Source organism: Oncorhynchus clarkii, chromosome 23 (genome assembly GCF_045791955.1).
Source record: "Oncorhynchus clarkii lewisi isolate Uvic-CL-2024 chromosome 23, UVic_Ocla_1.0, whole genome shotgun sequence".
In the NCBI taxonomy this organism is placed as follows: domain Eukaryota; kingdom Metazoa; phylum Chordata; class Actinopteri; order Salmoniformes; family Salmonidae; genus Oncorhynchus; species Oncorhynchus clarkii.
The window spans coordinates 624,324-637,992 of NC_092169.1; the positions used below are offsets into that span (position 1 = coordinate 624,324).

The 13,669-nt window shown below is 43.3% G+C and overlaps 1 protein-coding gene across 1 annotated transcript in view; it reads right to left on the bottom strand.

The window, feature by feature from the left end:
* The window catches only part of LOC139381891 (WDFY family member 4), a 158,879-nt gene that overhangs the window by 10,115 nt on the left and 135,095 nt on the right, over positions 1-13,669 (bottom strand). Inside the window, exons 59-63 of the mRNA XM_071125743.1 lie at positions 8,937-9,094; positions 8,602-8,760; positions 8,314-8,493; positions 7,364-7,567; positions 6,671-6,761 (exon numbers count right to left, since the gene is read on the bottom strand). Of these exons, the coding sequence (XP_070981844.1) occupies positions 6,671-6,761; positions 7,364-7,567; positions 8,314-8,493; positions 8,602-8,760; positions 8,937-9,094 (792 nt within the window). The remainder of the gene's footprint in view (positions 1-6,670; positions 6,762-7,363; positions 7,568-8,313; positions 8,494-8,601; positions 8,761-8,936; positions 9,095-13,669) is intronic.

Genomic DNA, 13,669 nt, shown 5'->3' on the forward strand with positions numbered 1-13,669 from the left:
TTCGGGTAACCTTCCACAAGCTTCCCACAATAAGTTGGGTGAATTTTGGCCCATTCCTCCTGACAGAGCTGGTGTGTAGGCCTCCTTGCTCGCACACGTCATTGTCCATTTGGAAGACCCATTTGCGACCAAGCTTTAACTTCCTGACTGATGTCTTGAGATGTTGCTTCAATATATCCACATAATTTTCCCTTCTCATGAAGCCATCTATTTTGTGAAGTGATGCTGCCACCCCCATGCTTCATGGTTGGGATGATGATCTTCGGCTTGCAAGCCTTCCTCTTTTTCCTCCAAACATAACGATGGTCATTATGGCCAAACAGTTCTATTTTTGTTTAATCTGACCAGAGGACATTTCTCCAAAAAGTACGATCTTTGTCCCCATGTGCAGTTGCAAACCGTAGTCTGGCTTTTTTATGGCAGTTTTGGAGCAGTGGCTTCTTCCTTGCTGAGCGGCCTTTCAGGTTATGTCGATATAGGACTTGTTTTACTGTGGATATAGATACTTTTGTACCTGTTTCCTCCAGCATCTTCACAAGGTATTGCGTACTGTAGTTTGTACAGATGAACGTGGTACCTGCAGGCATTTGGACATTGCTCCCAAGGATCAACCAGACGTGTGGAAGTCTACAATTGTTTTTGAAGTCTTGGCTGATTTCTTTAGATTTTCCCATGACGTCAAGCAAAGAGGCACTGAGTTCAAAGGTAGGCCTTGAAATACATCCATAGATACACCTCCAATTGACTCAAATGATGTCAATTAGCCTATCAGAAGCTTCTAAAGCCATGACATCCTGTTCTGGAATTTTCTAAGCTATTAAAGGCACAGTCAACTTAGTGTATGTATACTTCTGACCCACTGGAATTGTTATAAGTGAAGTAATCTGTCTGCAAACAATTGTTGGAAGAACTTTGTGTGTCATGCACAAAGTTTGTGAGCAAGACATTTGTGGAGGATTGAAAAACAAGTTTTAATGACTCCAACCTAAGTGTATGTAAACTTCCGACTTCAACTGTAAATATTGCTGTACACCAGCGGAAGGTTATAAGGCAAAAAAATAGGAAAAAAGAAGGTGAATACTTTCGCAAGCCACTGTATTTTGGTTAAACTACCCACAAATTAATGGATTTGAAACCCTCGGCTAGCACAGTCCATTCTTCCATCACATGTACAGCTGATTCTCAAGATCTTACATACAAATAAGATGCTATTGAGCCCACACTACTACAATGTCTTAGCAAAGGACTACTTTCTGATAAGTGTTGATTACAATACTGGGTGGGGTGAATATATTTTATATGACGTACGTGATTGTTTGTTAACTAGTAAATAGTAGCCTAGAGCAAAGTGTTCTAAAAATAATTTCTAGCTTAACAATTTCTGCTAGTTAGTTTTTGCAGCCATGTGGGTTTTAGCTTGCTTGAGCCTACTAACTGAGGAGTGTTAATTAACCTGTTTCATTTAAAAAAAGAATCTTCCAAAGGAGTTGTTTAATGTAACTGCTTAACTATTTATCTGTACATGGAATTGTATGTTGTTTTTTTTACAACAACAAAAATATCTTTACAGGGAAATGCCACACACCATCTGATGTGTAGAGACATTTCACTGCAGCTAATGTCGAAGGAAAAGCTGTGTACATTTGAAAATGCTGTGCCAAATCATATCTGAAGAATGCAACAAAGGTGCAGAATCATCTGACCAAGGCATTAAAGTTCCCTCAGCGGTCATAACAAGCAACCTCTGACAAAAGTCCCTCTACTTCTATTCGAAGATGAAAATTATGAATCAGACACCTTATCGATAGCAACAGCTCGTGGTTCCCCGGTAATCAGACACCTTATCGATAGCAACAGCTCGTGGTTCCCCGGGAATCAGAAGTTTTTTGACTCAATGGAGGAACATAGTCAGAGAGATGCTGATAAATGTCTTGCTCGAGCTGTGTATGCAACTGGTTCACATCTGATGCTCATAGGCAATGTGTATTCAAAGAGATTTCTGAATGTTCTTTGCCCAGTGTAACGGATGTGAAACGGCTAGCTTAGTTAGCGTGGGCGCTAAATAGCGTTTCAATCAGTGACGTCACTTGCTCTGAGACCTTGAAGTAGTAGTTCCCCTTGCTCTGCAAGGGCCGTGGCTTTTGTGGAGCGATGGGTGACGATGCTTCGAGGGTGACTGTTGATGTGTGCAGAGGCTCCCTGGTTCGCGCCCGGGTATGGGCGAGGGGACCGTTTAAAGTAGTTACATTGATGCTGTTGACCCGGATCACTGGTTGCTGCGGAAAAGGAGGAGGTCAAAAGGGGGGTGAGTGTAACGGATGTGAAACGGCTAGCTTAGTTAGCAGTGTGCGCTAAAAAGCATTTCAATCAGTGACGTCACTTGCTCTGAGACCTTGAAGTAGTAGTTCCCCTTGCTCTGCAAGGGCCGCGGCTTTTGTGGAGCGATGGGTGACGATGCTTCGTGGGTGTCAGTTGTTGATGTGTGCAGAAGGTCCCTGGTTCGCGTCCGGGTATGGGCGAGGGGACGGTCTAAACTTATACTGTTACACCAGCATACACCTCTCCAACCAGACATTCTTTATCTACTAATTTGCTGTATGCAGAGCTCATCAGAGTTCAAGTGAAGGTCAATCAAATCATAGAGAAAGCAGACTGTGTTGCAATCATCTCTGATGGGTGGTTGAAAGTTTGTGGGCAAGGAATAATTAACAACATCATCTCCACCCCTCAACCAGTATTCTACAATAGCACAGACACAAGTGACAACAGCCACACCGGTCTCTACATTGCAGATGAGCTGAATGCAGTCATCAATGACCTTGGACCGCAGAAGGTATTTGCACTGGTGACAGACAATGCTGAGAACATGAAGTCTGCTTGGTCTAAAGTGGAGGAGTCCTACCCCCACATCACACCCATTGGCTGTGCTGCTCATGCATTGAATCTGCTCCTCACGGATATCATGGCACGGAAAAATATGGATACACTCTACAAGGGAGCAAAGGAAATGGTTCGGTATGTGAAGGGTCATTTTTATAGCAGCAATCTACCTCACCAAGCAAAGTGAGAAGAATAAGAGCACCACATTGAAGCTGCCCACCAACACCCATTGGGGTGGTGTTGTCATCATGTTTGACAGTCTCCTGGAGGGGAAGGAGTCTCTCCAAGAAATGGCCTGTAACGTCTGCTTCCAACTCACACTCTCAAACACGTAGATCCCCTGAACGCAGCTCACTTTCCAGCCCTCTTTCTAGCTCACACTCACAAACACATAGATCCCCTGAACGCAGCTTACTCTCCACATCCCAATCTCCAGAATTCTGATCACCTGTTCACACACCTGTATGTCATTATCACACACTATTTAATTCAGTTTTTGCACCCCATCATTGGGAGGTATTGTTTGTTTTGTGACACACTTCTATTCAGAGCTCTGTTTTTCCCGTGATTTAATCCTCCCGTGTATGATAGTTTTGGCCTGCCTCACTAACAACGCCTTTTGCCTATTCCCTGCCTGTACTTTAGCCTTTTTGGATCCCCTGTGTGTGACCTTCTGCCTGCACCTGGACCCAGCTACCTGCGTCCTTCTGTGGTCCTGTACAATGAAACACCTGCTGCGCCCTTTGCTTGAAACCAGCTCTCTGTCTCCCAACGTGTTCATTACATGACCATATCACAGTCTGCCAAGAGGATCCTCCTGGATGATGTATTTTGGGAGAGAGTGGTAAGCAGCCTGAAACTCCTGAAACATATAGCAGTATGGAGACAATGCCATCCTGTCTGACTCTGCTTGCAGATGTAAGTGAAGAAATCCATACTGCCCTGCCCACTTCAATGTTGCTCCAAGCAGAGGAAACTGCAGTTCTGAAATACATCAAAAAGTGTGAAGACTTCTGTCTGAAGCCCATACATGCCGCAGCGTACATGTTGGACCCCAAGTATGCTGGCAGGAGCATCCTGTATATGGCAGTATATGGCAGTCGTGCCAACATATCTCATCAACACCTGGTGGAAGGGACGTTGTGGATCTGAGGCTCTTTCCCCTGTTTCCTCCATCATCCTCCAAATCCCACCAACATCAACCACCTCAGAGCGCAACTGGTCCTTGTTTGGGAACACACACACCAAAGCACGCAACAGCCTGACCAATACAAAAGTTGAAAAAACTCTCCCTCCATTCTGTTAGCAAACTTGCAATCTTTGGACAATAAAATCGACGAATTATGTGGAAGATTAAACTACCAAAGGGACATTAAAACCGTAACATCTTATGCTTCAAGGAGTTGCGGCCGAACGACGACGACGACATCAACATACAGCTGGCTGGCTAAACGATGTACCGGCAGGATAGAACAGCGGCGCCTGGTAAGACCAGGGGCGGCTGTCTATGTATTTTTGTAAACAACCGCTGGTGCACGATATCTAAGGAAGTCTATTGAGCTATTGCTCGTCTGAGGTAGAGTTTCTCATGATAAGCTGTAGACCACACTACCTACCGAGAGAGTTTTCATCTGTATTCTTTGTAGCTGTTTTACATATCACCACAGGAGAAAACCTGAGAAAAATCCAACCAGGAAGTGGGACATCTGAGGTTTGTAGTTTTTCTAAGCTTGGCCTACCGAATACACATTGAGATATGGATAAAGTTGCACTTCCACTAGATGTCAACCGTCTTTAGAAACTTGAATGAGGATTCTACTATAAAGGAGGGGCTCATGAGACCTCTTTGAGTCAGTGGTCTGGCAGAGAGCTTGGTCTCATGACGCGCGCTCCCGACAGCGTTACCTCGCGGTCCAGTGCTTTTTCTGAAGACAAAGGAATTCTCCGGTTGGAACATTATTGGTGGTTTATGTTAAAAAAATCCTAACGATTGATTCCATACATCGTTTGACATGTTTCTAAAGGACTGTAATGGAACTTTTCGAGTTTTTGTCTGGATGAAGTGCCTGCACCTCATGAAGATGGATTACTGGGCTGAACACGCTAACAACAAGTGGCTATTTGGACATAAATGATGGAACTTTATGGAACAAATCAGTCATTTATTGTCAAACTGGGATTCCTGGGAGTGCGTGCCTTCTGATGAAGATCATCAAAGGTAAGTGAATATTGATGGTGTTGTTTCTAACTTTATTGATTCCAAAATGGCGGACATTCCTCTGGCTGTTTTGGGTTCTGAGAGCCGTTCTCAGATTATGCTTTTTCCGTAAAGTTTTTTTGAAATCTGACACAGCAGTTGCATTAAGGAGAAGACTATCTTTAATTCTGTGAATAACACTTGTGTCTTTTAACAATGTTTATTATGAGTATTTCCGCAAAATCACCGGATGTTTTGGAATCAAAACATTACTGCACGTAAGGCGCCAATGTAAACTGAGATTTTTGGATATAAATATGCACATTATCGAACAAAACATACATGTATTGTGTAACATGATGTCCTATGAGTGTCATCTGATGAAGATCATCAAAGGTTAGTGATTAAACGTATCTATTTTTCTTTGGCTGGAAAAATGGCTGTGTGTTTTTTTGACTTGGCTATGACCTATGTTGTGCTTTAGCTGTAAAGCATTTTTCAAATCGGACACGATGGGTAGATGAACAAGATGTATATCTTTAATTTGCTGTATTGGACTTGTTAATGTGTGAAAGTTAAATATTTCCCAAAAATATTTTCAGCGGAATGTTGTCGAGCTAGCAGAACCCCTGCACTATAAAGGTTAATGCAGGGAAACTTAAATCTGTTTCACCAAACTTCTATCAGCATGTTAAATGTGCAACCAGAGGAAAAATAACTCTGGTCCACCTATACTCCACACACAGAGATGCATACAAAGCTCTCCCTCGCCCTCCATTTGGCAAATTGACCATTAATTCTATCCTCCTGATTCCTGCTTACAAGCAAAAATCTATTCACAGGAAGCACCAGTGACTAGATCAATAAAAAAGTGGTCAGATGTAGCAGATGCTAAGCTACAGGACTGTTTTGCTAGCACACACTGGCACAAAGGGCACATCTCTCCTGGATAGGCTGGATAGGATAGGCTGGATAGGCTGCACTTCCGCTCTCAAAATCCATGCCATTATAAACTGCGATACCGTTAAAGACCTGCTTTTTGTGTGTCTTTAAACTTCCCATTAGCGCTATTAAAGGACACACTTCAAATAGTGCCACCCCTCCCACCTCAGCGCAAGCGAGCTGATGTTAGACAGGTATATTGCCGAACATAGCGTTAGGGCTGAAAAATGTCAGTGCGCAAGTTTCTACATGACGAAATGCAAACTAACGTGTGTTTGACACTAGTACTACCTGAAAATAGAGCCCTTTAAGTGAGTTGTCCAAATTCTTATGACACCTTCAAATGGGGGTACTAGATACATATAGTGCTTTAATTTAAAAACGCTAAAACAGATATGTATAAAAATACCCTCAAATAAAATGTGACATTCTGTTCTGTCGCCTCATATGAAACATTTGATCTCAAATCCAAAATTCTGAAGTATAGAGCCAAATTAAAAGTTTTAGCTTCACTTTCCAAATGTATATCTGGGGGAGTGTAAAAGCACTTATTTGATTATGAACCAGAAGTGTTTTAAAAAATCATATTCTTCTCATTTGAGGAATAATTCTGTCTTGTTGTTATTAGCATGAAATTAGCATTAGCATTACCGTCTATGGTCATTGCAGACTGATCCTGTCCTGGGGATGTGGGCTGCTGTGGAGGATCAGGTGATGTTCTAGTGTACTCCGTCCTCCAGATCTGTTACACACAAACAATCCAACATAACTGAACGCATTAAAGACAGACACACATGCACATAGGCACGTGCATACACACGCAAACCTCCCACAACACCCTGATGCGCATGCACACACACACAAACAAACAATCAGGCCGTGTCCGAATACTCGTATTTGTGTTCTAAGTAGTAAGCTGATAAGCTGTGCGATAATATAAGGTTTTATAGTATATGAAATCTCAACAATTCGATATGATTTAAATGCCAGGATGTGAAACTCATTTCTGCCTTTCATTTAGTAGAATCCGCTGCAAACTAGTGAGACAAACAAAGTATTATCAAACCCACGTGTGTTTGACAAGCTGTTAATTAAGCTGATAATCATATAAGGGGACGCATTGTACAAAATGAACGAATTTTGCATTATTTGACGCATTCTCATTATGGGTTAGCCTAGTATGTTAATATTTGATGCTTACGGCATACATTTCTACTAAACAGTAAGTTCTAAATAGTATTTAGTATGATTAGTACACATTAGGTCGTTTTAGTAAGTAGTAGGCAAGACACATACACACATTGTCGAATAAGAACTAGCAAACACACACTCTCACTCTCTTACCCTCACTATCCCGTCAGCACAGCCAGTGACTATAACGTTTCGTGGATCCCACTCGTGTCTCTGAGTGAAGCAGACAGACAGGATGTCCCCATCTGAGCTGCAGGAAGTGACATCAGAGCCACAGGATGTGTCGAGCCAGGTGAGTAACTGACCCTTCATACTCCACAGGTACAGGACCGGCCCTGCACACGATGCTATCTCACCCTGAAGGAGAGGGTTAACATACACAGGTAAAAAGGGTTGGCCATGCTACAAATCCCCAAGTGCAGAACAGACTACGGGAGGCTCACCGTACTACATAGAGCCAAGACTACATGGGACTCTATTCCACATCAAGTAACTGTCGCAAGCAGTAAAATTAGATTTAAAAAACAGATAAAACAGGTAACACATTATGGAACAGCGGGACTGTGAAGCAACACAAACATTGGCACACACACACAGACACACACACACAGAGACACACACACACAAACACGGCTATAGCAGCAGCTAACGGGGATCCATAATAAATACAAATACAAACAAATGAGGGAATGAACGGAAAAGTGTCTCTATCAGTAACCACACACATGGTAGACCTATGAGCACCGAGCATAGTAGAGGATGTGTGCAGCCAGAAAAGGAAATCCTCCCTTCCTCATTCTGAGTTCCAGGAATGCTCGTGCAATAGACTGGCTAAACGATGATGGTCCCTATGTACTTGTGTGGTACTTTAAAAAATATAAGTTTATCAGTCAGCAGGCAGGATCCAACAGGATCCCACTAAAGAGAGAAATAGAAAGTGGAAAGAAAAGCGATAGACGGATGCAAAAGGAGGTATAGAAAGAGGTCAACTCTCAGATGTTGTTCATAGTTAGCACATGGATTCTGGACTTTGTGGGGGGAGAAAAAGATAAAAAATAGAGAGATAATGATGTGAAAGAGGTAAAAAGAGAGTGTAGACTCACCGTGAGCTCATTGATAGCAAGTGCTGTGATGCTAGCCTTGTGTCCAGGTAGCTGAGTGATGTAGTTGAGTTCCTCAAGGTCCCACAGTATACAGGTCAGGTCACGCGAACCGCTGGCTATCACTCCATGAACCTCAGACACCGCCAGACACGTTACTGCATCGGTATGACCATACAGCGCCTGGGAGACCAATATGAGATTCACTTTATCAAACACACACACATTTTACTGTGTATTGGGCTAGATACATTCTCACACCACATCACTCTCACACCACATCACACACACCTGTCTGAGTTTCATGTGAGTGAGTTTGTCCTTGCTGATGGAAACATCCCACACACACACCACTGAGCTGATCCCAGCAGTGACTATGGTAGCTTGGTTGGGACACGCTGCACACAGCATCTTCCCCCAGTCACACATACTCTCACATACAGCAAAGGTCTAGGAGAGGGAAATAGAAATACACACACAAATGTTAGTCATTGTCTATGTTGGAAATGGTTTGGCCAACTTTAAAGCTTCATGTCATGTTGCTACCTCATGATGGATGGATGGCAATCTAATTGAACATTTGTTAGTGTGAGTAAGTGAATAAAAGGCTTCCATAGTGTACATACTTTCTCAGTGGTGTAGTGTCCGAAGGAGCAGGAGTTATCAGGGAAGCCCCAGGAGAAGTAGACATTCCACAGAGGAGGGATCAGTAGTCTGTTCTTCTCTACGACCAAAACCTCTTTGTCCACACAAACCACCTGGCCTACTGGACCACGAAGGAGCTCTGAAGGGGAGGAAGAGAAGATAGGGAAAGGGTGAGGAGAAGAAGAGATCGGGATATGAATAGAAGGAGGTAAATTAAGTCCAGAGGGACGTAGGAGAAGTTTGTTGTTCTCTAAGATAAGAACCTCTCTGTCCCCAAAAACTATCTGGCCTACTGGGTCAGGCAACAGACAATAGAGAAATCAGAAAACAACTCTGGTAGCTTGCCTGGACTAGCGGTAATGTCGCAGCCTGGGCACACACACACACGCACACCTCACTCCTGTACACACATCTGCACCTGTACACAGCTCATCTGTAAATAGCCCACCCAACTACCTCATCCCCATATCACATTTTTTGCTCCTTTGCACCCCAGTATCTCTACTTGTACATTCATCTTCTGCACATCTATCACTCCAGTGTTTAATTGCTAAATTGTCATTCGCCACTTGCCTATTTATTGCCTTACCTCCCTAATCTTACTACATTTGCACACACTGTATATAGATTTTTCTATTGTGTTATTGACTGTATGTTTGTTTATCCCATGTGTTGGTTGTGTCGCACTGCTTTGCTTTATCTTGTCCAGGTCGCAGTTGTAAATGAGAACTTGTTCTCAACTGGCTTACCTGGTTAAATAAAGGTGAAATCATTTTTTTTTTTTATTAAATCCCCTTTTTGGCTTCCTTGGCAACCTCCACGGGAACCTTTCCCCAATAGAATCTTTACTCCATGGGAACCACACCTGTTGGTTTTCTCACAAACAATCGCAACATTGTTTCAATAATATATAGAGCTGCTCTGGTATATAAAGCTTTTTTGAGGCCTTGCTCACAACGACCAAACGATATACTGTATGTGAGGCTCTTGATCATATCTTTGATCATGACACTGGTGAGGAGGAGTAAGACCTTGTTAAACTTGGACACAAAGTAGTCTGTGGTAAATAGCACAATGTTTCATCTGAGTATTTGTTATAGTCAAAATAATCCATGTATTATGCTTTTTTTAAACTCAAAAACTACTTGTATGAGCTCAGGTCAATGAGGCTTACAGGCCATGAATAGCAAGTAGAAGTTCAAAACGTGTAATCTTCACAAGAACTTAAGTTGATAAAAAGATCTAACACAACATTAGGCGATAATATATGTATTATTGTGGATTTATAATCACCTATAATGGGGCGGTCATTTTGAACCGGGAACACAGAATTAATTAACATGAAAGGAACACAACAGGAGGTTTAAGCTTAATGTACCAGGAAAGGCAGTAATAGATTATTAGCTTCCAAAACCCACAATGCCGACAAGGAAAAGTCACACCAAAAAGCCAGACTTACCGAGTGAAAGTTTAGAGTCTGAGGACGAAGACGCGGTGCTAGCTTCATGTGCTAGTGGTGGAAGCAGGACTGAGGCAATAAACACGTGCAGTTAGCTCCGAAATCCTCAAGGCCATCAAAGATATCAATGTATAATTCTACATCAAATTTGAAAATGTACTGTCTGCAGTAGACAACGTTAAAATTGAAGTCAAAGATTGTGCTGGGCAAATCTCTCAGGCTAAGGTACGCATCTCTGGAACCGAAGACAACGTTATAGCCATGCAGGCAACGACCACCGCTCTTGTGGAAAAGGTTGAATCGCTTACCTCTAAACTAGTTGATTTGGAGGGCCGCAGCAGGAGATCGAACTTGAGACTAGTACATCTCCCTGAAGGTGCTGAGGGGAGCGACGCTTGCTCATTCCTAGAGCGGTGGCATCCTGAGGCCACTCCGCTCTACTTTTATCATTGAGAGAGCTCATCGGAATTCTGGCCCACGATACGTCCTCAACGCACCCCTGAGGGCTTTGATAAGGAAGTTCTTAAACTATAAAGATACGATGCTCGTGATGAATGCAGCCAGGGCGAAAGGGAGAGTACTCTACAAGAATCGGTAAGTTATGTTCTTCCCAGATCTCTCCATGGAAGTCAGTTCACAAGCAGCAGAAACGCTTCGACAGTGTCAAGCAGTGGCTAACGGGCTAAGGCTATCCGGTATGGAACCATCTTTCCAGCGAGCCTAGGGGTCTCCCACGCCGATTGTTCCTACATTTTTGAAACACCAGTCGAGGCGGGAAAGTTTCTTGAGAAGCTAGGCAGGAAGTACCAAGTCAATGTGTGGGGGTACAAGTTAGATCATGTAATTTGTACATAGGTAGGTAGACTAGGTCAAGTGACTATGCATAGATAATAAACCCTGAGTAGCAGCAGTGTAAAATCAAAGGGGGGGGGGGGGGGGGGTGTCAATGTAAATAGTCCGGGTAGCCATTTGATTAATTGTTCAGCGATCTTATGGCTTTATGGTGGAAGCTGTTGCGTCTAGACTTGACGCTCCGGTACCACTTGCCGTGCGGTAGCAGAGAGAACAGTCTATGACTTGGGTGATTGGAGTCTGTCAATTTTTTAGACATTCCTCTGACACAGCCTAGTGGCAGGAAGCTTGGAACCAGTGATGTACTGGGCCATACGCACTAAACTCTGTATTGCCATCCATCTGGCTCCACGGACTTGTGAATTTTGACCTGTTTAAAGATCTTGCTCACATTGGCTACGGAGAGCGTGATCACACACAGTTCCCTTTGTATTCTGTAATAGATTGCAAGCCACATCCGACGAGCTTCAGAGCCGGTGTATTAGGATTCAATCTCAGTCCTGTATTGACGCTTTGCCTGTTTGATGGTTCGTCTCAGGGAATATGAGGATTTCTTAAAAGCGTCCAGATTAGTGTCCCACTCCTTGAAAGTAGCAGCTCTAGCCTTTAGCTCAGTACAGATGTTGCCTGTAATCAATGGCTTCTGGTTGGGATATGTACATACAGTCACTGTGGGGACGACGTCGTCCATGTAGTTATTGATGAAGCCGGTGACTGAGGTGACACACTACTCAATGCCATTGGATGAATCCCGGAACATATTCCAGTCTGTGCTAGCAAAACAGTCCTGTAGCGTAGCATCCGCATCATATGACCACTTCCGTATTGACCGCGTCACTGGTACTTCCTGCTTCAGTTTTTGCATGTAAGCAGGAATCAGCAGGATAGAATTATGGTCAGATTTACCAAATGGAGGGCGAGGGAGAGATATGTATGCGTCTCTGTGTGTGGAGTGAAGGTGGTCTAGAGTTTTGTTTCCTCTGGTAGAAATGAGCTAAAACAGATTTAAGTTTGCCTACATTAAAGTCCACGGCCACTAGGAGCGCCTCTTCTGGATGAGCTTTTTCTTGTTTTCTTAAGGCCTTATACAGCTCGCTGAGTGTGGTCTTAGTGCCAGCATCGGTTTGTGGTGGTAAATATACTGCTATGAAAAATACAGATGAAAACTCTCCTGGAAAATAGTATGGTCATCGGGCACCAGTCTGTGTTGACAAAAACATTTGCACAATAAGCACTTGTTATCTCTCAAATACATCGTTACAGTTGTTGGTTAGCTAGCTAGCGAATTTGAGCCATATTAGCATTGACATGAAATCACTCAGAACAAGACGAAACAAGCTGAAATGAGCCATTTGCGATTCCCCACGTGGCAGGTTCTTATCATTCATGCTAGCAATCTGGCCATCCAGAATCACAACAACATGCTCACTTCTGTTGCACATCGTTCTTGTGTGACGTTGCAACTAACCCCCCATCTATACAGATTATCTTATCTCTCATCTTCAAGCCCCCTCGGCGATGGAGATGGTTGGTGGATATCACTCTCTTGCTTACAACCATCCCTGGCGGTTGCCATTACGCAAGAATCGTCGGTCCCATGCGCACAGAAAAATGTACCACCCTCACCTAGCACTATGACCTTCTGGGTGTGGCCCATGAGAGGTAAAGTGACAAATTGTATTGGTCACATACACATATTTAGCAGATGTTACTGCAGGTGTAGTGAGATTTTTGTGTTCCTAGCTCCAACAGTGCAGGAATACCTAACAATTCACAACAATACAAACAAATCTAAAGTTAAAGAATGGAGTTAAGAAATATATAAATATTAGGAAAATCAATGTCGACATGGCATTGACTAAAATACAGTAGAGTAGAATACAGTATATACATTTGAAATGAGTAAAGCAGTATGTAAACATTATTAAAGTGACTAGTGTTCCATTTATAAAGTGACCAGTGTTCCATTTATAAAGTGACCAGTGATTCCATGTCAATGTATATAGGGCAGGAGCCTCTAAGGTGCAGGCTAATGATGGCTATTTAACAGTCTGATGTCTCTTGGTCACAGCTTTGATTCATCTGTACTGACCTCGCCTTCTGGATGGTAGGGGGGTGAACAGGCCGTGGCTCGGGTGGTTGATGTCCTTGATGATCTTTTTGGCCATCCTGTGACATCGGGTGCTGTAGGTGTCCTGGAGGGCAGGCAGTGTGCCGCCGGTGATGTGTTGGGGAGACCGCACCACCCTCTGGAGAGCCCTGCGGTTGTGGGTAGTGCTGTTGCCGTACCAGGCGGCGATACAGCTCGACAGGATGCTCTCAATTGTGCATCTTTAAAAGTTTGTGAAGATCTTAGGGGCCAAGCCAAATTTCTTCAGCCTCCTGAGGTTGAAGAGATGCTGT